Here is a 27,025-nt window from a genome sequence, read left to right as displayed (position 1 = left end):
GCATTTATATGACTTACATGATTGTTCCTCATTACAAAGCCTGGGAGCTCCTTGTGGAAGAAGCTGGTGGCTCAAAGATAATAGTTAAAAAATAAATAAATCTCTGTTGAATTGAAGCACTGTTTTTGCCTATTTTGATTGCCATACGGTCTGATTGGCACTTTGCCCATTTTGAAGCACTGTCATACAGTCTGATTGGCACAATGACTTACTTTGTAGCTTTTCAGCTACATGTACATGTGTTGCCACATTGGTAAACCAGAATTAGTGCCCCTGCTTATTGAAGAGCTTTTTACATATTCATGGTAGAGGCTCTGTTCTTTTGAAGAGAAGGGTTGTTTCACTTTAGTTTAGTTGTGATAAAATCTATTACAGTTTTTAATACCTTTCCATTACTGTAGTGATTAGAATGCTTTGGCCTGCAGGTTACAAAACTCACAACCTGAACTGGCTTTAATAGTAAGGAATGGTATGATGTTACATAAGAGGAAGTCCTGAAATAGGTGGACCCCAGGGTTGGTTGGTTTAGGGACTCCACTGATGGTATCAAGGACCTAGTTCTCTTCTGTCATCATCATTGTTGGCCTCTTCCGTAGGCTGATGGCAGAAAGGCTGCTGCATTGCCAGAAAAACTCATCACACAAAAATCTCCAGAGAAAGGGAAAAAAATCATTTTTTGGGTAACTCTTTTCTAGGATTGAGGAATACTTCATCAGAAGCTTCTCAGCAGACCTCTTCTCACATTTTGGTGGTTGGCTAATGTTGGGTCACATGTCCATTCCTGAGCTAATCACTGACAAAAGGGAATTATCCATAAGCCTATCATGGACACATGATATGCCTGTGGATCACATATGTGACTTTGGGCTGGGGGGAGTAGAAAGCAGAACAAAATTAGGATTCTGTTAGGAAAGAAGGAAATAGGTATGCAGATAACCATCCTACTAAACTTGGCACTTACCATCATTTTGTGATCAGTAATAAGGATGATAACTACAGCTATCATTTGTTGAGCATTTGCTGTGGGCAGGTACTATGCTAAGTACTTTTTACATAATGATTCTCATTTTCAAATGAGAAATCTGAGGTTCAGAAAGGTCAAACAGTGCTTGAGTGCCTAAAGAATCTAAGGAATCTTCACTCAATGATAGCAGAGAAATATGAAAAAGAAGAGGGGCTAAATTGAAATTTAATCAGCGATTGTTGTACTTAAAATGTTATAGGTTGCATATTTAAAGAGTTAAAAAATATATAGTTGTCATTTAAGTTTGTCCTTACCAAAGCCATGCCTTTTGCCATTATTTTTGGCTAACACAGAGCTGGCTGTGGAAAATGGATGTTTTTGTTTTGAAAAATCAAATGCAATAGATTAAAAAAAAAACACGCCACCACAAAGTTTGTTTATATCTTCATTTCACTCAAATTGAATAGATGAAATGGGATCTGGCCTTTTTCATATTGTTTATGTTCTGCTTTGCTTCTTGGTTCTGGGGCAGAATTCCTGGTTCTGTTTGAATTTGTTTTCCTCTCAAGTATCATTTGCAAGATTATTGAGTAAATTAATAAAGGGAAAGTATTTCTAGTTGGTAAGCATTGTAATTGTCTTAATATGACATAATACAATGCAATTTTATTAGCATTATAAAATACCTTTTAAACACGTGTTCTCTTAACCTCATTCTACTTTTTTTTTTTTTAAGTCTAGAGGGTGATTTACATAAGTAACCACTGTAATATTTAAAATGAAAGCAATTTACATAAGTAACCACTGTAATATTTAAAATGAAGGGTCATTTGAGGGTCTCACTCCTTTTCATCTCTTAATATAAGGGCAAAGTTAGATGCTTGATCTGTATTTCATTTATGTGTAATAAAAGGGCCTATGTAAATAAAGTACATGAAATCGAAGTGACTAAAGTTGTTTTTGTTCAATGAAACTGTTATATAAATGGCATTATATAACTGAGGAATGGTGTTATATCCTCTAATGGATAGCTTCTGATTTTTGTTTTAGCTATTATAATGCAACACATTAGATGCTTAATTAAGTGAAGTTAGTCTAAAGCAGCCATCTGTAACTATTTGGTTATCTATTGCTGTTTAACAAACCACCCCCAATCTCTGTGGTTTAGAAGAACAACCTTTTCTTATTTCTTATGATTATGTGTGTTGGCTGGGTCTCAAGTAGACAGTTCTTTTGTCGGTTATGCTTGGGTATTCTCATGTGGCTGCATTCAGATGGTGGCTTAACTAGATGTCCATGATAGTTTTATCACATGGATGGTGCCTTGGTGGGGGCAACCAGAAGGTTGGGCTCAACTGGTCTGCTGGGATGCTTTGGACTTGCTTTTCTTCCCACATAGTATCAGAGCTTATTCCTCTTTAATATGGCTTCTCCAGCGAGATAGCTGGATTTCTTACATGGTAGCTCAGGACCCTCAAAGTGCAAAAGTAAAAACTGTCAAGCCTCCTTAGGGCTTAGGTCTAGGACTAGCATTCTGCTTATGAAAGGGCTAATCCAGATTCAGTGTAGGAGGAGATGAATACTGGGCAGCTTTTTTCATTGGGGACCATCTTTGGAGATTAGCTACCATAGTAACTATATTTTCTTGAATTCTGTCCCTGGAAACAAGCACATAAACATTGTTACCTGCATAAATGTATACACAATCCTAGTAGAATTTTATGGGATTCGTAGTCTTGGATTGCTCAGCTTAAGTACCCCTGTTCTAACTCATAAAGTTTAGGAATTTAATAACTCCTAAGTTAGTGATTTAAATAGTAATTTTATTAGTTTAAAATAGCTGCATAAAATTCTATTCTATGGTTGTTTCAGTTTTTTAGAACGACCATTGAGTTGTTTCCTGGTTTTTGTTTTTGTTTTTTATTTTTTGTTTTTGTTTTGTTTTGCTTTTTGCTGTTCAAATAGCAGTGATTTTCTTGTACATTACATTTGTATACTTGTCTATTTCCTTACCACAAGTACCTGAAAATATACTTTATGACTCAAAAGGAATGGACATTTTTAAGGATTTTGGTAGATATTGACTTATTATATCCTTTTTTCTTATTAAGAACTAAGTATTTTTAATTTGTGTCATTTAATATATATATATATTATAAAAGAATGCATCATAGATGTAAGTTATGAAACATAAAAATAAAATAAAATCCCTTACATTTTTATCATTAACTTAACATGAATATTAGTATTAGTAATATCTACTCCTATCCCTTCCCAAACCCCTGCGTCTCCTCCAGAGTAATTATCTCTGATTCACTATCCTGAATTTTGTATCATTCTCTTGCCTTAAAACAAAGTTTAATATGTATACATCCTAAACAACATATTACTGTTTTATGGTTCTCATTGAGCTCTAGAAACATAGTATCATATGATATACAGTTCTCTGTAACTTGCCTCTTTCACCAAATACTGTATTTCTCTAGTATTTGTCCAAAAACTTGCTCTATAACTCTTCTGCATTTATCTTAACATTTGTAGAATACTGCGTTGTGTGACTATATTTCAGAATTCTATGATTTCCCCTGCATTTATTGGCTCTAATTATTATTTTACTTCTCATTTATATATTTTTTATTTTAATTTTATTTTTTTTAATTTACATGCAAAGTAGTTAGCATATAGTGCAACAATGATTTCAGGAGTAGATTCCTTAATACCCCTTACCCATTTATCCCATCCCCCCTCCACAACCCCTCTGTTATCCCTGTTTGTTCTCCATATTTAAGGGTCTCTTAGGCTTTGTTCCCCTCTCTGTTTTTATATTATTCTTGCTTCCCTTCCCTTGTGTTCATCTGTTCTGTGTCTTAAAAGTCCTCATATGAGTGAAGTCATATGATATTTGTCTTTCTCTGACTGACTAATTTTGCTTAGCATAATACCCTCTAGTTCCAGCCACATAGTTGCAAATGGCAAGATTTCATTCTTTTTGATTGTGGCTCTAATTATTTTAAAAGGAAAACCCTTTCCTCATCATCTGTTTGGCTACCCACAGATACAGTTTATACAGGAAAGGCAGAAAAGATGCTGAAGTCTTTTTATTTATACATCAGTTTTCAAAGTAATGAAACGATGCTCAGGTAATTTCATAAGATACTCAATTAGGTTTTATTGTACTGAATTTATTTTTTAAATGTACACTTATTTGTTCATATGAGAAATCGTCAATTTATATATTTATATATATATATATATATATATATATATATATATATATATATTTGATGTGTTTCAGTCCATTGAATTCATTTAGAAGTTCTGACATTAGAAAGAATTCTAAATACAGCTGTGTGTTTAGAAGTTATTAGGTACATACACATTTAGGATCATAATGTCTCCTTGATAAATTAACCCTTTTATCATTATAAAATATTCTTTTTTACCTCTGGATAATCCTCTGTTTTGATAACTGTTTAACATTGAGATAGTCATATCAGCTTTCTTATGTGTAGTGGGCCTGCCTGGGATATCATTTTCCACAATTTTACTTTTATCCTATCTTGCTTTTTATATGAAATTATGTTTCTGATAAATAAAGTGGGCCCCTCCCCTTTTAAATTTAATCCAGTTTGATAATCTGAGACTTTTACATGTAGAATTTAGTCCATTTACAATTAATGTAATTATTGACATGATCAGGCAAAATCTGACCATTTTGCTTTTTGTTTTGTATTCTTTCTTTCCTTTGTTCTTCTCTTCCTGTTTTCCTTTGGGTTGAATATTTTTTTGGTAGTTCATTTTTTTCTCCTCTGTTAATATTTTGTTCTGCCTCAATATATTATGTTTTTTGTGTGTATTTACTTTAGAGATTGCAATATGTATAATTAAGTTACCATAGTTTATTTTATGATGATAACAATAATACTGTACTTAATAAACAATGTAAGATCCTTTTACTAGGATAAATTCATTATTTCTTTTTTACCTTTTGAGTTCTTGACATATATTTTAATGTTCCTATTATGTTATAAACCCCACAGTGTATCGTCTTCATTATTATTTTTACTTTAAATGGTTTGTTATCTTTTAAAGAAATTTGCACACAAATAAACACATGGACACATACTTAATAGCTTTTTAAAATTAAAATGGTTTTAGCCAACTAGCTCCTCTTTTTGATGCTTTTTATTTGTAATACCAACCCTAAAGAATGCTTTTTAGTATTTTTATAGTTCAGCTTTGCTGGTGATGAGTCTGCCACCTTTGTCTGTCTGAAATGTCTTCATTTCCTCTTTATTTTTGAAGGATATTTTCTCTGCACAGAGAGTTCTATGTTGACTGTATTTTTTCTTCAGTAATTCAAAAATGTTATTCTGTTGTCTTTTTGACTTTCAGTGTTTCTGATGAGAAGTTTTATAGTTGTCCCCTTGTGTGTAATATGTATTTTTTAATTTGTGTATAATATTTTATCTTTGGTTTTCAGCAGTTTGACTGTGATATCCCTAAGTGTGATATTCTTTGTATTTATCTTTCTTAGGCTTTGCTGAGGACCCCAGTTTATTGAGTTGGTTTCACTTGTCAAGTTTGGAAAATTCTCCTCCATTATATCTTCAAACATTTCTTCTGCCCTGTCCTTTCTTCTTCTCCTGAGACTGCCATTATATGCATTTAGTATTCTACAGATCTATGGTGCTTTGTTCCATTTTTAGTCATTCTTATCCTCTTTGTGTTTCAATATGGGTAGTTTCTCATGACCATTATTAAATTCACTGATATTTTCTTTAGCTATCTCTTATTTGCTCCTAAGCTGGTTGAATGCATTTTCATTTTTGATACTACTTATTTTATTTTATTTGGTTCATATTTGAAGATTTTCTCTGTTAAGATTTTCCTCCTTTCCACTCGTTACATAAAATAATTATTCTAGTTATTTTAAGGTTCTCGTGGTAATTCTAACATCAGAGCCATTAGTAGCTTGTTTCTGTTGACTGTTTTTTCTGTTGTTTATAGGGCACATTTCTTGCTTTTTCATATGTTTGTAATCACTGGTTATATGATAAACATTATGGTTGGAACACAGACAAGATTGAAGTAAATATTTGCTACTGAAAAGGAATGCATTCTATACATCTAGGAGAGAAGTGAATCAATCTCATTTGTAATTGACATATTCAAGGACTTAGAACCATTATTCGTTTTGCTGGTAAAATTGTTCCATCTTTTGTCAATAAAAGCCCCTTTAAGTTGGATTCAGTCCTCTTTAATGTAACTATTATTGATAGTTTCCTTGCTTTTAGGTAGAACAAGATACCTCAGACTCCTCTTGGGGACTGCCTTAGCCAGGCCCAGAACCAGTTATTTTTCCAAGGATCCTTATTTCTTTTTTTAATATGAAATAGTATGATTCTAACATGATAATCTAATTTCATTATTTTCGCCGCAGTTTCCACATTAGCCCCTAGGCAATGAAAGTGTCACTGTTGCCTTTGTCACATGGAATTCATGGTCCTAGCAGAAGGTATTTGTATTAGAAATCAAAATGAAAGTTTGCTTCCTGGTTTATAATCATATACTTGTATATTTTAAAGTTAAGTCAGAGCTGTGTGGGTTCTTTATTTGTGGTTTGTGGATCCTACGGAATCTATATATGGCTTTTCATGGAAAATACCCTGAATTTCCTGAGACTGTTTAATTTTAGGCAAAGATAGATCTTTTTTTTCATGCCCTAGGAAGCAGAGTCTTAGGCAACTTTTGAATAAAATTGTAAATAAATTTCTTGGCTAAACTAAAAGTTTAAGTGTAATACACATGAATGTATTTTCTTCTTTAACTAGCATTATTTCTTAATGATGTCAAATGAAAACCTTGAGAGGTGCTAAATTTTATACTGTCTGTTTGCCTTTTATTAACATGTTTTACTTGAGGTGTCCTACCTGTTTTGCTTTTTCCTTCTTTTATCTGCTTCTGTGATTTTTGTTAGTTGATGGTAAGATAGCTTTAGGACCATATTTTTACTGTTATTCCTTAAATTCTACTCTGATCTAGACAAATGAATATGATTACTATTTTCCCTTTTCACCTTCAGAACTTGTGTGTCTTTTTCTAGTCTCAGAACTACCCTTGACACTGTGTTGACTAGAGAAAGGGATAAGCAATGACTGGTGAGCAGATTTAAAACTTTTTCCCCATCATACTTTATGAGGCCTCTAAATACTGAATGTTGGTTTTAAACTCTGAATATGGCTTTAAGACTGATGAAATGATTTATATTGCCTCTCCTTTGTACAGAGGAATTTATTGAGAAATAACATCAACTCAGATTTCCTTTTTCAGATTTTAAAGAGACTGTGGCCATTCAAATCACTCCCACAAATCACTTATATATTTTGTCATTAAGAAAAGTATTAATTAAATGTTTAACATATATGGCTGACTTGGTAGTTATAGGCTAAATTTATGGTATAGTATAACTGTCTTGCTTATATTCTGTTTGTGGGCTTTGTAAATAATATATAATCTATATGTGTACTGAAATATTTATTTTACATTACATCTACATTATTATAGATATTTATAACTGTGTTTGGCTTTTTTTACTCATAAAGTACACACTGTGGCCTTGATGCAAAATGAAATTTCCAACTTTAATATTATTTCTTTGGGGCTTGCTTAGTGACTGTTTCTAGGATGTTGTGGTTTAAATTGGGAGTTATCTACAGTCCTAATTGTTGGTATCAAAATTTGTTGTGCTCTTTATCTGCAGGTAATTATTACTTTGATCTTGATCATGGACTTAGAGTTTTGAGGCTTTTGAGTTTTCTTTGTATCTCTTTTTTTTGGTATGGCATGATTTCTACAGTTGTGGGCCATCATGGAGCAAGCATGTTACTTAGAGTTACAAGACTTGGATCTTATACTCTTTGTTTTTCCAATTTAACACTTGTTATTTGTCCAGTGGGGATGGCAATACCTTCTTTACAAGTTAATTGTAAAGCTTTAATGAGATGATACTGGAAAAGCCCCAGATACACAGTTGTTGATCAATTGATGGTGAGTCTGTGAATCATGACCTTTTATCTTTCCCCTTAAAAAATAAAGTTCTCAGGGTGCCAGGGTGGTTCAGTCAGTTAAGCGTCAGACTCTTGGTTTTGGCTCATGTCATGACCTCTTGGTTTTGTGGGTTCAAGCCCTGCATCAGGCTTTGCACTGGCAGCTGGGAGCCTGCTTGGGATTCTCTGTCTCCCTCTCTCTCTGCCCTTCCCCACTCATGCTGTCTCTGTTTCTTTCAAAAATGAATATAAACTTTAAAGTTGTCTATAGTTGAATTTTAATATTTTATTGATTAATAGCATTTTAAAAGGGGTTTCTCATAAGTTATTTATTTTTGAGAGAGAGAGAGAGAGAGAGAATGCAAATGGGGGAGAGGTAGAGAAAGAGGGAGACACAGAATCCAAAGCAGGCTCCAGGTTCCGAGCTGCCAGCACAGAGCCCAATGTGAGGCTTGAACTTGTGAACTGTGAGATCATGACCTGAGCCAAAGTTGGATGCTTAACCAACTGAGCCACCCAGGCACCCCTGGAATGTTATTGAAGTTCTAAAAGTACTTACAGCTATAAAATTTTTTCTTATGAGGAATTTAAGACCACTTAAGCTTAAGCTTAAGCTTTTTTCCAGTGAGAAAACTGAAGCATGGAGATCTTAAGTGACTTATTTCAGATTCCATAGCTGGAGGTGGTTCTACTTATCTGTGGTTCTCTCTGATTGAACAGGACTCTGGATAGAAGATGTCCAAGAGCATCAGCTGAACATTACAAACAATGAGGCTTCTTTTATGGCTACTGCCCTAGTGAGGTCGCAAATGTAGATTAGTCTAATTCTTATGCATGTAGTATGTTTCCCAGGCAAACTCGACAGTAGTGATAGGATTTTAGGGGCTCTATCATAGCTAAGAACACCATAGTTAAGAACATCATAGCTAAAAACTAAGGTGGTTTTCTCTGATTTTCACCCCCTGCCTGGCACCATTTGCCCTGGGGCTTTAATTAGAGTGTTGTAATTTATTATTATCATTATCATTATTTTGTTTTTTGTTTCAGAGAAAGAGAGCACGTGCACACATGTGAGCAGGGGAGGGGCAGGGAGAGAGAGAATCTTAGGCTCCATGCTGGCCCTCCAATGCAGGGCTCACTCTCATGACCATGAGATCATGACCTGAGCCAAAATCAAGAGTCAGATGCTTAACCACTTGAGCCATACAGGTGCCCTAGAGTGTAGTAATTTAGATAACTAAATCTAGAATAGTTAGATCAGAAAGCAAGGTACTATTTTATTATCTTTATTACACTCAGAATAAATATGTGGTATAGTCCCCACGTTGAGATGTGACTTTGACAAAGACAGGACCAAGGGAAAGAAGGAGTGGCTCAAGCTTTGGTGGAGGATGCTTCTGTGTTGTTAACCACAGACTCTTTCTGACATGGCAGATTGGATAATGGCTGTTCACTACTAATTTTTGTTGGAGCTTTTTTATTTGTTTTTTAGTTTCTGAAAGTATTTGCATTCACAAACCTGGAACCCTTCTCATTTATGTAGCTACCTCTTGTTCAGACAGTTGAATCTTTTGTGGTTTGGTTATACCTTCTCAATAAAATTGATAATAGTGGTAATAACTAGTAATTGTCAAACATTTAGTATATATAGCATATGCGGAACACTGTGCTGTAGATGAGATATTTTCCTATGTTTAATTGTAACTGTTGTAATATATTTTTCTGTACTTTAAATAATTATGAAATGCTAAAGCACATATTAATCACATCCTTCTTTGTAAGAGATGAGATCTATAGGAGCTAATTATAAAATTGGTTTCTTTTCATTATTTATTATTGATCGAAAAAATCAGAAAAGCCTGAGTTGTTTTTGATAGATCACTATAAATATCCAAAGTGTGTTGATGGATTATGGATTAGAGAGAGCTAAATATTGAGGAAATACTAAATGTGTGTTGGTGAATATAACTTTTAGACTTGACTGGATTAGACATCTTCACTTTTATTCCATCTCTTTATAAAGCTCCTTATGTTTTCTTCTTGTATGTAATAGGTTCCAGGTTTGATAACCATAGGGACACTGTGAGGACTGAAATCATGTGTGTTCTATCACTTTTAAGGCAGTCCTCTCTTTAATTTCACAAGACAGGCTTGAAAACCAGAAGTAACCCAACTCCAAAATTGGCAGTAAATCCTCCGAGAGGGAAAAGGTGACGTACTGTGTAATAAATTCCTTTGTTGAAAAAGAGATGTTGCAATACTGGAAACTGAAGTACCAAATGTTTCCTTTTAAATTTGGAAAGGCCTTTCCTCATTACTTATCTGTCCCTGTGGACTTCTAACAGGGGATGTGTTGAAAGATTTTTCAGATGCCCACTAGCCGCAGTGAGAGTGAATGGCAGCATTTATAAGATGACATAAATACTTCACAATCATCAGTAATCCTTGGAGATGTGTGTTGTGCCAGTGGTACTGAATGTGAGCTTTTGTTGCTGCTGATCCTGTACTCGTGTATGCAGGCTGCCTGGGAATGTGGCTTATGTCTCTCCTGTGAATGCAACTTCACTTTCCCCCTCTGGGGGCTCTTTGTATTAGAATGAGTCTAGAGTGGTTTAGAAGAAATAAAGTTTCCCAACGAAGAGAAAGATCTGGATTAGGAGTTATACTTTAAAATCCTAATCTTGTGAGATCCTGTGGAGGAGTTATCATAATCTTCTATATGTAAACATTACATTAAAACCCTACATTTGAAAACTACATCAAAAACTTGACACATAAGGCCCTTTTAATTTTCATTTTGTAACAATTTGGCTCATTAAATTGAGACACCATTAAATTGAGACAAAGATTAAAAAAAAAGATGAAAACTTATCTTGAAATGATGAAAATGTATCTTAAGTGTTACCCAAGAATTGGTAAAATTTTGTTTCTCTATACTTACTGCAAACACTTTATTTTGTTACTTACATATTAGGACTAAAACATGATTTGACAGTATGATTTTGGGGGGCTGTTATGTTTGCATATTTTTAATTGTCTTAGTTTGAAGGCTGTATCTATCACTAGACCTGAGGTGAAAATACTCAGTGTGATGAAGGTCAGATGAATAAAACACCTGTAGCATTAGTTCACGGTCTCATTTACCAACTCATGAACTCAGGTAAAGGGAAGTAAGTGCATGGGACCAAATCCCATTATGGGAGTCTCTGCCTTGGTCTTTACATCTTGCCTTAAGAGAAAGTATTGTGAATGCCAGAGTGTAATGTTGAAGTCAGGCAATAAACCTGTTGGGGGGGGGGGGGGGGGAAAGGTATTTATTAAAGGAATTAGGGAAAATAGTAAGAGTAAATAATGAACAAAAATCATGCATAACCTACAATTCCTGGATAACCACAGTTAAAATGTTTTCTGCCAGACTAAAAGGGATTTTTTTTTCCATATTATTTGTTTTGTTTTGATAATGAAAGGTTTACTCAGGTGATCATTTTGACTCTATGTGAAGTCTCAGTTTGCTTTGAAGCAGTAGCCTTTAGAATTGCAAATCAAAGGCTAAACTCCTTTTCAACTGTATTCTAGGCTCTCGGTGATGATTGTCAGGCTACCTGAGAATCACTTTGTCACAATAGAAGAAAAGTACACAGACTAGGTTGAGGTGAGACAATGACAGAAAATGGTTTTCCTTAAGGTTATTACCTTTATTTTAATATTTATTAAGTGCTTACTAAGGGCCCAACTCGATGCTAAATGTTTTATGTACAGTATTTCATTTTTGTCCTCACAATAGCTCCATGGGGTAGTTGCTACTCAGATTTTTCATTTTACAATTGAAGAAACTGAGGCTTAAATAAAGACTTCCAAAGTCACTCAGCTGGATTTAAACATGAGTGTGACAATAGAATAGAAAATACTAATTCCTACTGTATAGGGCCTTAGACCTTAAGTAGGGGTGTGTGTGTGTGTGTGTGTGTGTGTGTGTGTGTGTGAGAGAGAGAGAGAGAGAGAGAGAGAGAGAGAGAGAGAAATAAATAGAATGCACAAGGGGTCCTCCTCTAAACAAGACCCTGCTGCTTGACTGAGAACTCTCAGATTTCTCCTTTAGTAAAGATACAGAAACTCTTTTGTAATGTAGGCCAATGTGTTTACTAGAGAAATGATGGCATTATTGGGCACTTGTAGATGAGGGAAAAATAAAGATGCTCTATTTACCTTCTAGTTTCTTTGGAGTTTTGCCAACTTTTTCTGGATCCTAAACAAACCCACAAACAGGCATTCTAAAGATTGCCTCCCTATAGTGGTCTTATGACTTAGGGAAGTGGTCACTTTTTACATGGATAAAAAGTGCTATTAAATATGTAAGATTCCATTTTTCAGGCATTATAAAGGATTTATTTTAATTAAAATGACTCTCATTTATTCAAATAAATTTGGCTGTTGGTAGCAATTAAATATATCATGGATTTTCCAGAGTAACTCAGTGAAAATAAGTATGCTCAGACCAAATGATATTTTTCAGGTATTGCTGCAAATGATATTTGATAGATAAACCTACACAAACTTATCAAAAATTATATTTGACTCAATGCAGTTTTATGTTTGAGTTGAAGGAAGTAAGTAGAAGTTATCTTCTTTCAGTGTAAAGTTTTCTAAGTCATTTTCTTTCTCAGCAAATAGCTCTCTATATAGATTAAGAATGCATTTGGCCCAAATGTCCACTGACAGATGAATGGATAAACCAAATGTATATATACATACAATATATTATTTAACCTTAAAAAGGAAGGAAATTCTGCAACATACTACCATATGAACGAGACTTGGAGGACATTTTGTTAAGTGAAATAAGTCAGTCACAAAAGGACAAAAGTATAGGCTTCTACCTATGTGAGGTACCTAGAGTAGTCAAATTTGTAGAGATGGAAGTTAGAATGGTGGTTGCCAGGGTTGGGGGGAGAGAAGAAATGGGGAGCTGTTGTTGGATGGGTGCAGAGTTTCAGTTGAAACTCTGAGTTTCGGATGAAAAAATTCTGGAGGTAAATGGTGGTGATGGTTGTACAGCACCACAAATGCCACTGAAGGTATGTTTAAAAAATGATTAAATGGTAAATTTTAAGTTATATGTATTCCAAGACAAGAAAAATGAAAAAAGAATGCGTTTGGGCTTAAAAAAGAGAACTCAGTTATAGTGGCTTAAACAGATAGGTTGTTTTGTTTTATTTTAGATCTCATGTAACAAGAAACCTGGAAGGAGGCTGGGGTCAGTAACTGGTCTGTCCTTTCTCTCCTACATTCCTCTGTTGGTATGCCTTCCCTCTTATGTATGTCCCCCCATGGTATAGGATGGCTGCTATACCTCATTTAGCTCTGCAGATGCAGACGTGGAAAATCAGATTGAGTCACACATGATGGAGACATTTAATGTAGTGCTTCCTGACTATTTCTATACTCCTCCATATTTCACAGCCCATTTGTGGTTGCCTGAGACCATGTGACTATTTCTGGCCACTAGACTGGAGTGGAAATTATATGTGTGACTTCCAGGCCCTGGATGCCCTCTTGTTCTGGAGTAGGTATAATCCAGGAGGTGCAGTTATAGATGATGGCATCTCTATGAGCCTAGGTTTGTTCCTGAGTGACTGTGTGGAGTACATTCTCTGGTGACCCAGGTACAACCTATAACATTAATGAGAATTATATTTTTGTTATTTTAAGCCACTGGGACTTGGTGGTTATTTGCTTTTGCAGTCTTGTGTAGTACTTTGACTAATACTCCCGAGTGGGCTTCTGCCAGACAAGTTTGGTGAAGGCAAACTTGTAGGCTTTTAGGAGTAAGAGAATGGATATAAGTTGATGAAGCATTGGAGTTTTATCCGGATAAGGAAGGAGGTAATGCCCCAAGAGGAGTGCAGGATAGTTCGAAAGCAACAGAATTAATGGATGGCAGTTTTTAGTGAGGTGGAGGGAATCGAAGTGCTCCAGAGGTGAGCTGGAAAGATAGGAGGGGTGGGATGATTGTGGTTGAGACTATGGAGGAGTTAATGTTATTGATAATGACATAGTCATGGGAGGGAATGTATGAGGTAGTGCGGATAACTTGAAGAGAGGATATCAGAGAATCTGGATGCCACTGTTTGTTGGGAGAATCATCTAGGTAAATATTAAAATCAGCAGAAATTATGACAAGGAGTAGTGTTGGGAAGAGTAGAAGTAACCTGGGAGATAAAATCTCAAAGAATTCTTTTTTTTATATGTCTGAACTGTTTGTATTCACCCTCACTCTCACATGGTAGTTTTAACTGTTTCTAGGTTGACAAGTTATTTTCTGTTTATTGCCTTAGCAATAAAGATATTAGTCTTCTGGTCTCTTTTGTTGGTTGGGAACTTATCAGTTATAATTTTAAATTTCTTTGTAGATGATCCTCCTTTTCTTTATGATTAGTTTTTAATTGCTTTTGGTCCAGAGCTTCACTACAGTAGGATTCATTTTCTTTGGAACTCTGTATGCATCTTCAGTTTAAGAATTTCCTTGTAACTTAAGTTCTGATAACACTTATTCATGATCTCTTCAAATGTTAGTACTCTCTCACCCCATTCTTTCTTTTCTCTATTTCAAAATGCCTGTTAATATGTTGGATATTCTCATTTTATACTCTAGGCTTCTTAACTCCTCATTTTATCATTCTAGGATACATTTTAGATTTTTTTTCCCATAGGTATACATTATATTTCTCTCTCTTGCATTGAGGTTTTTTTTTTCTTGCATTGAGTTTTAAATAATTTTCTTTTAATTTAAGAAAGTTTTATTTGGTTCCTTGAAAAATCTTGTACACCTCCTCCTGGCCCCTACTCCCAGTTTGCCTTGTTTTAAAAAATTATGATCTCCCTTCCTTTTAATCTTTGTACTACAAATTGTTCTAATATAGGGATAGTCAAACTATGACTTGTTGGCCAGATCTGGCCTGTGGTCTAAATTTGTACAGCCCATGAGCTAAGAATGATTTTTAAATTTTTAAAGGATTGTTATAAAAATAAAAGAAGAAAATTTGACAGAGATCATATATAGACTACAAAACCTACAATATTTACTTTATCTGTTTTAACTGAAAATGATTATCAGCCTCTATTCTATTAACACTTCTTGGTTTGATAATCTTTTACATTATTTTTTTTATATCTGCTCATTCCATCTTGGTGTGTGTGTGTGTGTGTGTGTGTGTGTGTGTGTGTGTGTGTATGTGTGTTTGTGTATGCATGCGTGCCCATGCATGTGTGGTTTGTAATTTTTTTATTACGAATTCATCTTCAGTTTGGGTTTTGAAAGGTTAAGGATCCCCACAAGAGGAAATGTATTCTAATTCTTACAAGAGAGGACATGTATTATAATACTGAAGGCTTTGAGTGTGGGGCATATTGAAGTTTCAGCAACAGGAAGCACATTGGGAATGAGTGAGCTGAGACTGGGCTCAGGGTTGGGATTAGTGGGAGATGACTTGGCATGGAGAGTGGTTCATAGTGGGCTGTGGGAATGTCCAAGGTTCCTGCTGAATCTAGGGTTCTCATCTAAATCCCCAAGGTTGATCTATAAAATACACAATGAGGGCACTGGCATCTGGACTGGACAGGATGGCAGTTTACTGAATACTCAGTAGTCAGGGAGGGGTCCAGCACCACTGGGGAGATCTGACATTATGCAGCAGCACCCCTGCCAACTGCTGTGCATTCTGGACCTGGCACCAAGTAAGTGCTCAGTAACAATCTGGTGAGTGAGTTGATGGGGGAAGAAATGAAAGTCAAGTCCACATTTTGGGGACTGTTAAGTACCAGGCAGGTGTCTGTTGCCAACTTTTGCCCTAGACTACTAACAAGATAGGAAGAACCTGGAGAGACACCTCTAGTAGTTGTTTTATAGATACCCTTGGTTTCTCTACATAAGTAATTATGTCATCTGCAAAGCAGTTTTGCTTCTTTCTTTCTGATATTTATGCCTTTTATTTATTTTTCTTGCCTAATTGCAATAACTTGAGCTTCCAGAATATTGTTGAATAGAAGTGATAAAAGCAGACATCATTATCTTGTTTCTGATCTTAGGGAGAAGCAATTCAGTTTTTCACCATTAAGTATGATGTTAACTGTAGGTTTTTTACAAATGCTGTTTATTTATGGAAATCGATAATTGAATTTAGAGGCTTGTTCAGATTCAGGCTTGTAAATATTTTGATGTGGGGCAAGACTACAACGTGAAATTTTATCAAGGGGCATTTAATGTCTGGTTGTATCTTTTTGTGCTATTAGCAGCTATTGATGATTGTTGCCTGTGTTAGTTATTACATTATGGGTTATAAGTGATTATATTCTAATTCTCTGTAATTATTATTTACTTATTAGTTGGGGCATTTCTATGGAGAAAATTTTCCTTTATAAACTATTTGATTTCCCTGCTGTACAGTTGCTATAGGAAGGACAAAGAAATGCTAGATTTTTTGCTTTCACTTACCAATTTTCAGAAGAGTGAATTGGTTCCATAGCATCTTTCAAACATAAAAGCTTTTAAAACATAAGTTATGAATTCACTATGTTTTTCAATCCATGCAGTTTTCATTCTTACTGATGCTAAAATAAGTAAGTTTTTATAGAAAATTGATATTTACAGATATACCTTGTTTTACTCTGCTTCACTTTGTTGTGGTTCACAAATTTCTTTTTAAAACAAATTGAGTATTTGTAGCAACCCTGTGCTGAGCAAGTCTGTTGGCAGCACTTTTCCAACAGTATTTGCTCACTTTGTGTCTCTGTGTCACATGTTGGTAATTCTCACAATATTTCAAACTTTTTCATTATTATTATATTTGTTATGGTGATCTCTGGTCAGTAATTATGACTTGCTGAAAGCTCAGATGATGGTTAGCATTTTTTAGCAATAAAGTATTTTTTAATTAAAATATGTACATTGTTCTATTAGACATAATACTGTTGCACACTTAATAAACTAGAGTGTAATGTAAACATAACTTTTATATGCTCTGGGAAACCAAAACGTTTATCTGACTCGCTTTATTGCACTGGTCTGGAACTGAACCTGCAATATATCTGAGGCGTGCCTATATCACTTTTCTTCTAGGTTTGCTGTTAGGTCTTCATTCTATGTATAATTCATGTTTTCTGCTAAGACCTGAGAACATAAGTATATACTTGTATGAATAAGGACAAAAGGAGGATGCAGTGAAAGCCTTATTTCTTCATATCCACATATAAGGAATGGAACTGTTTTCTTTTGAATCACACTTCAGCTATCTGGCAGCATATTCTAAGAAACCTTGGAATTTTGTGGGTGAAACCACATAAGTCAAACTTTTCTTTGATTGGAACCTGCAGGAGAACAAGCTTTTGATGTCAACGCTCTTATGTTAGAGGTGATATATGTCCGAATAGAAGTCATAATTTTAAAAGTTTCTTGGTGAAAAATCAGTCATTGGAAAACCCTGTATATTCTTGTATAACAACGGAGGAAAAGTCTCTCTGACACATACTGTGTATTTTTGATGTAATGTTAACTTCATGTGGTTTAGCTCTTTGACTTCAGGCATGTGTACATAACCTTCTGAACACTCATTTAGCTTATAATATGCCAATTTCCTAACAATTATTATTGTTCTAAAGTATAACATTTCACTCTTCAACATCAAATATGTACACAAAGGGAATTAAAATTTATGGGGTTTCATGAGCTTAGCACAGTGTCTTTACATTGTAAGTGTCAAAAATGGTTTATTTTCTATTAACTTTATTGTTGTTTTATCCCTGATTATAAAAATAATATTACAAAAATTTAACAAAATAGGGAGCACCAATAGTCTTGCTCACAGAGTTATATATTAAATTGCATATCTAGATCTTCTAAGTGTAGATACTTACAAAATGATATTAGATCTGGAAAGATATTTACATTTACGCTTTACCAAAAAATATAGGGAAGTTACTTCTGGAAAAATGTCAAGTGATTTTTTTTTTTAAGTTTATTTATTTATTTTGAGAAAGAGGGAAAGCACGAGTAGAGGAGGGGCAGAGAGAGAAGGAGAGAGAGAAAATCTCAAGCTGACTCTACACTGTCAGTGCAGGGCTTGAACTCACAAACCATGAGATCATGACCTGAGCTGAAGTCAGATACTTAACCGACTGAGCCACTTTGGTGCCCAGTGTCAAGTGATTTAAAAAAAGCTTTTGACATTTTTTGAATGGTTTGTATTTTTGGCAGTGAGTACATATTTTATGTGTATTCATAATATACACATATGTGTATATACACATATGTGTGTATGCATCTTTGCATGTATATACTGAGAGGGTGCAGAGGAAAAGAGGGAAAAAGTGGGAAGGAAAGGCATATATATATATATATGGCATATATGTATATGGCAATCTTTTTCATTGCTAAGAACCTTCTCTCTCCATTTACCAGTGTTGTGTGTGTGTGTGTGTGTGTGTGTGTGTGTACGCAAATTAATAACATGAGAAAATGTTACTTTGTCCCTGGACCTGTTGGGGAATCTGAGTGGATTGTTCCTTCTTTTGCTGTGAGTTTTTTGACTATAGAGTTGAGTCATACTTCTCCTTTAGTCTCAGTAGATGCTGAGATCATTTGATATCCTTTACCTGTTGTGTGAATTAATGAAGGACCTGATTTTCTAAAAAAAACTATTGGAATACCTTTGGCAGTTTTTTTTTTTTTTAAGGTGAGCTTTTTATTTATTTTTTCCATGACAAGAACATTTTTTACTTGAAGCATACTTCAGAATATTTGGTTCTAAAAGATGTATATAAACCATTCCATTCAAGAAAAATAAGAATACACATTTTCCTCAGGTATACACAGAAGAATCCCCTGGTGAAATCACATAAAAGACATAACAAATATTAAAAATTTAGGAGTACGGAAATCATACCAACTATATTTTCCAACCACAATGGTACAAAACTGAAAATCAACAATAAAACAAAGCTGAAAAATCTACAATGTAAATATTAAATATTTAACATGTAAATTTTAAACAACACACTATTATACAAGCAATGGGCCAAATAGGAAATCAAATGGCAAATCAAAATATGTCTCAAAACAAAAGAAAAAGAATACACAATATTCCAAAACCTATGGGATGCAGCAAAAGCAGATGTTAGAGTGAAATTTATGATATAAATGCTTGTATTAAGAAAAAAAAGTTCAAATAAACAACATTATACCACAAGGAACTAGAAAAAGAAGAAACTTAGCTGAAATTTAGTAGAGGAAGGAAATAACAAAGTAAAATCAGAAATTTAAAATAGAGACCAAAATAACATAACATTGAAAGTTATGTTATGACCAGTTTAAAACCAAAAAAAAAAAGCAAAAAAAAAAAAAAAAAACCACAAAAAAAAACAATTGGCAATGCTTTAACTACATTAACTAAGAAAAAAAAGAAGACCAAAAATCAACATGGGAATGGAAGAGAAAACAATACAACAGATAACCATAGAAATGCATAATGTGATAACAGATTATTATAAACAATTATATACTAACATCAGATATTTTAGGGGAAAAAAAACCTAGATAATCCCTAAAAACGCACAAATTACCAAGATTCAATCATGAATCTTAAAATCCAAGAAGTAGGAAATCTTCTTAAACCATTAACAAGAATGAAAGTTGAATTAGGAATTAAAAATCTCCCAGCACAGAAAAGCCCAAGACCACATGGTTTCATTGGTGAATTCTACCAAACATTTATAAAGTAATAATAACAATATCAAAATCTTACAAATAATAGAGGGAACACATTCAAAATCATTCCATGAGGCCAGCGCTATCCAGATACCAAAGCAGGATGAAAACAATACAAGAATAAAGTCTAATTTGTCCAATATAAGTATTACTACCCTGGCTTTCTTTTAATGTCTGTTTGTGTGATAAATGTCCCTCCATCCCCTCACTTTTATTATTATTTTTAATGTTTATTTTTGAGAGTGAGGGTGAGAGTGGCATAGGGACAGAGAGAGGTTGACCGAGGATCCAAAGCAGGCTCTGCATTGACAGCAGAGACTGACATGGGGCTCGAAAACATTAACTGTGAGATCATGACCTAAGCCAAAGTCAGAAGCCCAACTGACTGAGCAATCCAGAAGCCCCACTCAAAGTAATTATTGATAAATATGTATTTATTGCCATTTTATTACTTGTTTTGTCATTGTTTCTGGAGATTTTCTGTGATCCTTTCTTTGTCACTTTTGGTCTCTCCTTTGCCCTCAGAAAGTCTCCTAATATTTCTTGCAGGTCTGGTTTAGTGGTCATGAACTCCTTTAGTTTTTGTTTGTCTGGGAAACTCTATCTCTCCTATTCTGAATGATAGCCTTGCTGGATAGAGTCTTCTTGGCTGCAGATTTTTCCTATTTGGCGCTTTGAATATATCGGGCCACTCCCTTCTGGTTTGCCATGTTTCTGTTGAGTTAATCTGTAACTTTCCTTGTAAGTTAAGGACTTCTTTTTCTTGCTGCTTTCAAGATTTTTCCTTTATCACTATATTTTGCAAATTTAATTACAAGATGGCTTGTTATTGGCATGCTTTTGTTGATTTTGATGGGAGTTCTCTGTGCCTTCTGATCTGCATGTCTGTTTCTTTCCCCCAGATTAGGGAAGTTTTCTGCTGTTATTTCTTGAAATAAATTTTCTGTCCCCTTTTCCTTCTCTTTTTCTGGGACTCCTATAATATGAATGTTATTACATTTGATGAAGCCACTGAGTTCCTTGAGTCTATTCTCATGTTGCATAATTCTTCTTTCTCTTATTCAGCTTCATTATTTTCCATTATTTTGTCTAATATATCTCTTATTCATTCCACTGCTTCTTTCAGCCTGCTGTTCATTGCATCAAGCCTGTTTTCCAATCTTGTTTATTGCATTCTTTATTTCTGATTGGTTTTTTAACTCTTTCATCTCTGTTGTAAGGGTCTTACTGATGTCTTCTATTCTTTTCTTAAGCCCAGTAAGTATCCTTATGATTTTTGCTTTAAATTCTCCATCAAGCCTGTTTGCTTAGATCTCCAACCATGGCCTTATCTTGTTCTTTCATTTGGGATAAATTCCTCCATCTTGGCATTTTGTCTAAGTCTCTTCCTCCTTCTTTTTTTAAATTTTTTAAATTTTATTCATTTTTGAGAGAGACAGAGTATGAGCAGGGGAGGGGCAGAGAGAGAGAGAGAGAGAGAGAGAGAGGTAGACACAGAATCCGAAGCAGGCTCCAGGTTCCGAGCTGTCAGCACAGAGCCTGACGCGGGGCTCGAACTCACAAACTGTGAGATCATGACCTGAGCTGAAGTGGGACGCTCAACCGACTGCGACACCCAGGCGTCCCTAAGTCTCTTCCTTCTTTGGTGTGTTAGAAAAGCCAATTATGTCTCCTGCTTCTGAAAGTAATGCCTTATGAAGTCATGTAGTGCCCAGGGTCTGGCGCTTTAGGGAGTGTCTCTGGTGTATGCTGTGTGTGCTGTGCTCTTGTAGTTTAGCTGCTCTGTCCTTTAGGCCAGTTATTTGCAGAGGCTCTCCTTGCCTGCTATGGTCAGTATTTGGTCCCTGGCCTGAATGTGATGAGTTTTAACTAGGTGTGCTCTGGTCTGTCTGTGAAATGAGATCTGACACCAACTCCACCAGAACTGAGGCCCGGCAGAACTCTGGTCAGAAGATGTGGTGTGGGCAGGAGTTTCTGTTGGTCTTCTGGGTAGGAGTAGGGAGCGGCTGTCACACTGGGACTTAGGCAGGCTTGACTGAAAAGGGCAGTAACCCTTTGACTGAAAAGGGCAGCAAAGGTGTGTGGGACTTGGTGTAAGCAAGTTAGGCAGCCTGTGTCCATGCTGATCTGCTTCCCTCAGGATTTTATTTTATTTTTTAAAAGATGGGAAGCATAAGGTCTTATGTATCTACTCTTGTCTTTTGGGTAAGAGGACATTTATATTTTAATTAATGCAGCTGATTTTATGTAGAAAAAGCATTTCAAAGGGCACTTAGTATTTTTTTGAAAAGGCTTATCCCTCCAGTGTTTATCAAAGTAATTTTTAATATTTTGTATATCTAAGAAAAAAATCAGTCTCCTCAGAAATCTTTTATTTGAACTTATCAACCTGTAATGTAAATTAAATTTCCTTTGTCTTAACTTTGGCAGACAGTTTCTAATATTAACAGGTAGAAAATTGAAATAGAATTCTAGGCAGTGCTTCCTATTGCCATCATGTCTACCCTTTTTTAGTGTGTCTGAATGGTCCAAGTTCACTCCAGGGATTTAAAATGCATTCTTTGTTTTACAATTACAGAGAGTATTCACCTGTGAAGGCTATGTAAGTTACTATTATAAGGTGAGAAAGGTGCTATTTTATTAAGTCCACATTACAGCTGTTGATGTGACATTTTATCGAAAGGTAGGTAGAGGGAGATGCAGGTTGTTGCTGGCTGTTTAGATTTCTCCCATGCCCCCAAGTATGTGGGGTGCCAGAGGCAAAATGGTAGACTCAGGCCACTTGTATCTAAACAAATAACGAAATGTAAAACAATTTTTTGTAGTTACCCAATAATGGAAATAAGACAGAGCCCTAGGAGATTCCTAGGCAGAGAATTTGAATTCCTTCCTGTATTATGTAAATCATTCCTATGAAAAAGGGGTTTTCTTTTATTTTTGTCTGTTTCCTTTTGACATTAGACAGTTGTTTCTTTATTTTCTGCTGAATCTTATTACTAAAATCCCAGATTGTTCATAGAAGTCATTTCATCCATCACTGAATTATTCTGCAACACAACCACTTCTTAAGTAGTACATAAGGGTGTTTTAGTGCTAAGAGGATAAGAAGGATGTTTATAGCATTGTTTTTCCTCAACTGTTTTTGGTTTCCTTGGATTTCTAGGATGTGGGGAGCATCTTGTGCGTACCATACTGGCTAGAGAATGTTCACATGCTTTACAAGCTGAAGATGCTCACCAAGCACTGTTGGAGACTATGCAAAACAAGTTTATCAGTAAGTATAACATTAAAAAATTATGTTCTTCTAAATATAGATTGATTTACTGAGCTGCAAACTAGTTGGATACCTCATTTGTTCCATGAGATCTAGCTCCAGTCCCTAGGATAGACTTAGACCTTCAATTAATGCTGGTCATAGAGATCTGGTATACCAGATACCCACTAATGCATGAAATTTGCCATATAACTGATCTAATGCCCAAGCTGTGAGACATTATCTAGGATTAGAGGGATATACACAGTAGCATAAAATCCTACTAAAACAAAATTCAAGGAACAATATCCTTTAAAAGTTTTATAGTACACTTTGATTTTTTTTTTTATATTTATTTATTTATTTTTTTTATCAACATTTATTTATTTTTGAGACAGAGAGAGACAGAGCATGAACAGGGGAGGGGCAGAGAGAGAGGGAGACACAGAATGTGAAACGGACTCCAGGCTCTGAGCTGTCAGCACAGAGCCCGACGCGGGGCTCGAACTCACGGACTGTGAGATCATGACCTGAGCCGAAGTCGGACGCCCAACCGACTGAGCCACCCAGGCGCCCCTGATTCTTTTTTTAATTTGTGTTATATTAATGAATCTGGGGCTGCCATGTACAGTTGTATAAGGTTGAGTTGAAATCCTTCCTGGGCTCCACTTGCCAAGCTGTGTAATCAGATGTGAAGCTGCATCAGTTTGGAGGAAAGGGTGCCTTTTTCTAATCTGTAGAAAGGTTTTGTATGGCCTAACAGTGGCTGTATCTATAACTGTTACATTGGTTTAAAACTATCTGATTTAGTCTGATTTTCCCATCATGTAACATTGAGCTTACCACCATGGAAAGAATAGTGAAGTTGTATAAGATGTACAGTTAAAAATAAGTTAGGGTAATAACCATGAATAAATTAGAGAAAGCGTATTATAGGGTTAGTCTGGGAGGTTGTATCTTTACTTGGAGAATTAAGACAGAGTATAATAAGATGCTAATTATGTGATAAGGACAACACAGACAAAAATCACAGAAGGCCTTAAAATCTCAGCATAAGAGTTCACATTTGACCTGAAAGAAAGGAGAGAATCCTTATTTGTTTCTAAGTTGACAAGTAAAATGGTATCTTGGGGGAGGGCTTATAAAGTGTATCTAAGATTGTCCAAGACCATCTCTGTAGGCAAGAGACATTAGGACCTGGAAATGGTCCAAGGGATGAAGAGGATGGAAGAAATGGAGAAAGTGGAAATATTGATAGACTCGGATTTTGAGACTAGGTGGATGTAGCCCTCTGGATCAAATCAGGACATAGAAACATTAACATTAGGTTAATCAGGGGAAGTTTAACATAAAGATTTGTTAACTATGTTGAAAGTGTAACTATAATATATAAAGAAACTGTTGTACTCTAGAGAGTGTTCAAGGAAGGACATACTTGTAAAGGGTATAGATCTTGATGAAGAAGGTATGGTTTGGCCGCTGGGTAGCAGAGAAGAGAAGTTCACTGGTTTGACCAGGCTGGGACTAGTATGGAGTTGCTGAGAAAACAATAGTCCACTCTCTAGAATGCAGATAGAGAGCAGATATCAGTACCCATTGGCTGGGTGTGTAGTGGGAGCCTGGTACCAGTGGGGCAGGGACACAGAGGACTTCACAGTCCACCAGGCCACAGAGGGCTTACAGAGGGACTGACTACTTGGTGTTTGACCCTCTGGGCCACAGGGGCTACATGCAGACTATGCAGGGTCTTGCCAGTGGAGTCTTGTGCAGCTGCAGGGGGCCTATTGATAAGCCCAGGCTTAGATGTTAAAGTCACCCACCCACACTGTCTTCACACCCACATTGTCTCTCCTCCCCAGCCCATGCTGGATATTGCAGGAAGGGTGCCTATTGTAACTGTTTATCTTCTCTAGTTCAGCTGAATGTCTGAATCCTTGCCTTCATTCTGCTAGTTCCTTCCATATAAGCCTAGTCTCTTTATACATGTCATTTTATATTTGTTTGCCACTTTTCACTCTCTACTGGATAGTATCGGGATTCAATGGACCTTCTTTGTCATTGGGAGGGACCATCTGCTTCATGGTCACTCTGTTCCCAATGTTGGCTTGTACTGAGATAGGACTTGCTCTCCACTTCCTTACACGTTGCTGGCTACTATTGCTACTAAATTCACTATGGTGTCCTTGGTATTTTTGTAGTCTTTGACTTCTTCTGTACACACAGCTTCCACTTACAGTAGATGCTAGCGGTAGTAGAATCAGATGATCGGAAACTTCTTGGAATAGTCAGTGAGAATGTCAAGTCCTCATGACCTAAGTATATCAGGCTAGTTTTTTGTTTGTTTGTTTGTTTTGTTCTGTTTTGTTTTGTTTTAGTTTACTCCTAGAGCATCTTACTGGCCTGAGGGAATGGGGAACTTTTCTATGTGGCTTTCTGTGTCTTGAGGCCCCCTCTATTCTTGGATCCTTCAGATCTAGCTAGGGCTTTTTTATTTGTCTCCTCTTTTTCCTCCACTCGTACCAGCTTGGAAGGAGGGACAGAAGCCTATACCAGTGATCAAGTCTTTTCTTCTGGTTTTCCCACAAATGTCCAGTGTGTCCAGTCATACCCTGACCCCAGTGCTACCTTTAGGGTACTGGTGGGGAACTCTAAACTATTTATTTTGCCAAATTTTAGGCTTTACCTGCTCAAATCATATTTAATTCTAGAGCTGTCTGTACTTAGAATTTATGAAAGTCCACTTAGAAGCTCAAAGGATAAAATTTAATATCAGCTACGTAAATACACAACTGATGGGATCAATGGAAGTTTCCGGGGATGGAGATAAAACTATATTTCATTATTGTACAGGCCTTTAGTAGGTATTGTGCTCTACTAGGAAAGATTTTTAGGGCAGAGAGAGAAAGAAAAACAGATTATGGACAGGAAAGAATTGGCTATATCTGAAGGAAGAGCAGAGTGAATAACTATAGGAAAAGAATTCAGTATGAAGAGATTTTGTACACATGCTTTCTTACAGTTATTTGAACTGAGGTTATGAAGATATAAGGAATGGTATTAATTGTATGCATGCTAGCAAGAATTGCTTGATAGCAAAATGTGAGCTGAGGAATGAGTTAGGGACAGGTCTTTGAGGTCTGCCTCTCATGGTTTTTCTGAAAAAGGTTGATTACATTTGTGTCACTATATCATCAAATATATCAGAATCAGACATCGGTATTATTGGTCTTTTGTTGTAACAGTTACCAACTGTTGATTGCTGTTTTTAAAGGAAACCAAATTTTTGACCTTAATAACACATATAATTTATATAATCTGGTATTTGTTACCCAGCTATATTAGAAGCATTCTTAGAACATTAGTGGGAAGGAAGAGTAAGAGGTGAAAACTGGATGCTCAGGAGAAGTTAACTTCCTGGAACCAATGGTGGATGTGGAACTATGGCATGTGGCAACTTTCTGAAGCACTTTACTGAGTCTAAAACCACAGATTAACCAGCTGGTTGTACCTTTCCAGATTTAGGTCCATGCTAAGGAGTTCCTGAATTCTACTCTGTTCTCTTCTGTTGCTTGTCCTCTCTTTTTCTCTAGCTTTTTGCAGCTACTCAAGAGAGTTGGACTGCAGTCTGTCATTCCGCCACTGGATTCCATGACCTAATACATATTGAACCCCATCTTAAAAATTCCAGAATCATGGAAAGGTGTAAGAAACTTCAGAGCCCACCTGTTTATTTAATAGTTGAAGAAACTTAAGTTTCCAAGTTTGATGACTTGTCCATGTCACTTAGTCAGTGTGTATACTTTCTGTAAGATCACACTGCTTTTTTTTTTTTTTTTTAATAAAATGAATGGGAAATAACAGAAGGAGAATGTTCTGGTGGTTAGCAGAGTTGGGTTCTACTCTCAACTCTGTGTCTGACTCACTGGATGTAACAAGTTACTTAAGCTGTTTTGTTTTCTTAAAAAAAAAACAAAAATAATGTTAGGCAAGAGACAGTTTCT

At 35.6% G+C, this 27,025-nt stretch overlaps 1 protein-coding gene across 12 annotated transcripts in view; it reads left to right on the top strand.

Annotated features, from left to right (window-relative positions):
* The window catches only part of TASP1 (taspase 1), a 342,726-nt gene that overhangs the window by 131,472 nt on the left and 184,229 nt on the right, over window positions 1-27,025 (top strand). For all 12 annotated transcript variants that reach the window (XM_042980918.1, XM_042980915.1, XM_007086806.3 and 9 more), the window contains one exon: window positions 22,935-23,045. In XM_042980918.1, coding sequence (XP_042836852.1) covers window positions 22,935-23,045 — 111 coding nt within the window. The remainder of the gene's footprint in view (window positions 1-22,934; window positions 23,046-27,025) is intronic.

The sequence above is a fragment of the Panthera tigris genome, chromosome A3 (assembly GCF_018350195.1).
Source record: "Panthera tigris isolate Pti1 chromosome A3, P.tigris_Pti1_mat1.1, whole genome shotgun sequence".
In the NCBI taxonomy this organism is placed as follows: Eukaryota; Metazoa; Chordata; class Mammalia; order Carnivora; family Felidae; genus Panthera; species Panthera tigris.
This window is presented reverse-complemented; position numbering and strand designations above follow the sequence as displayed.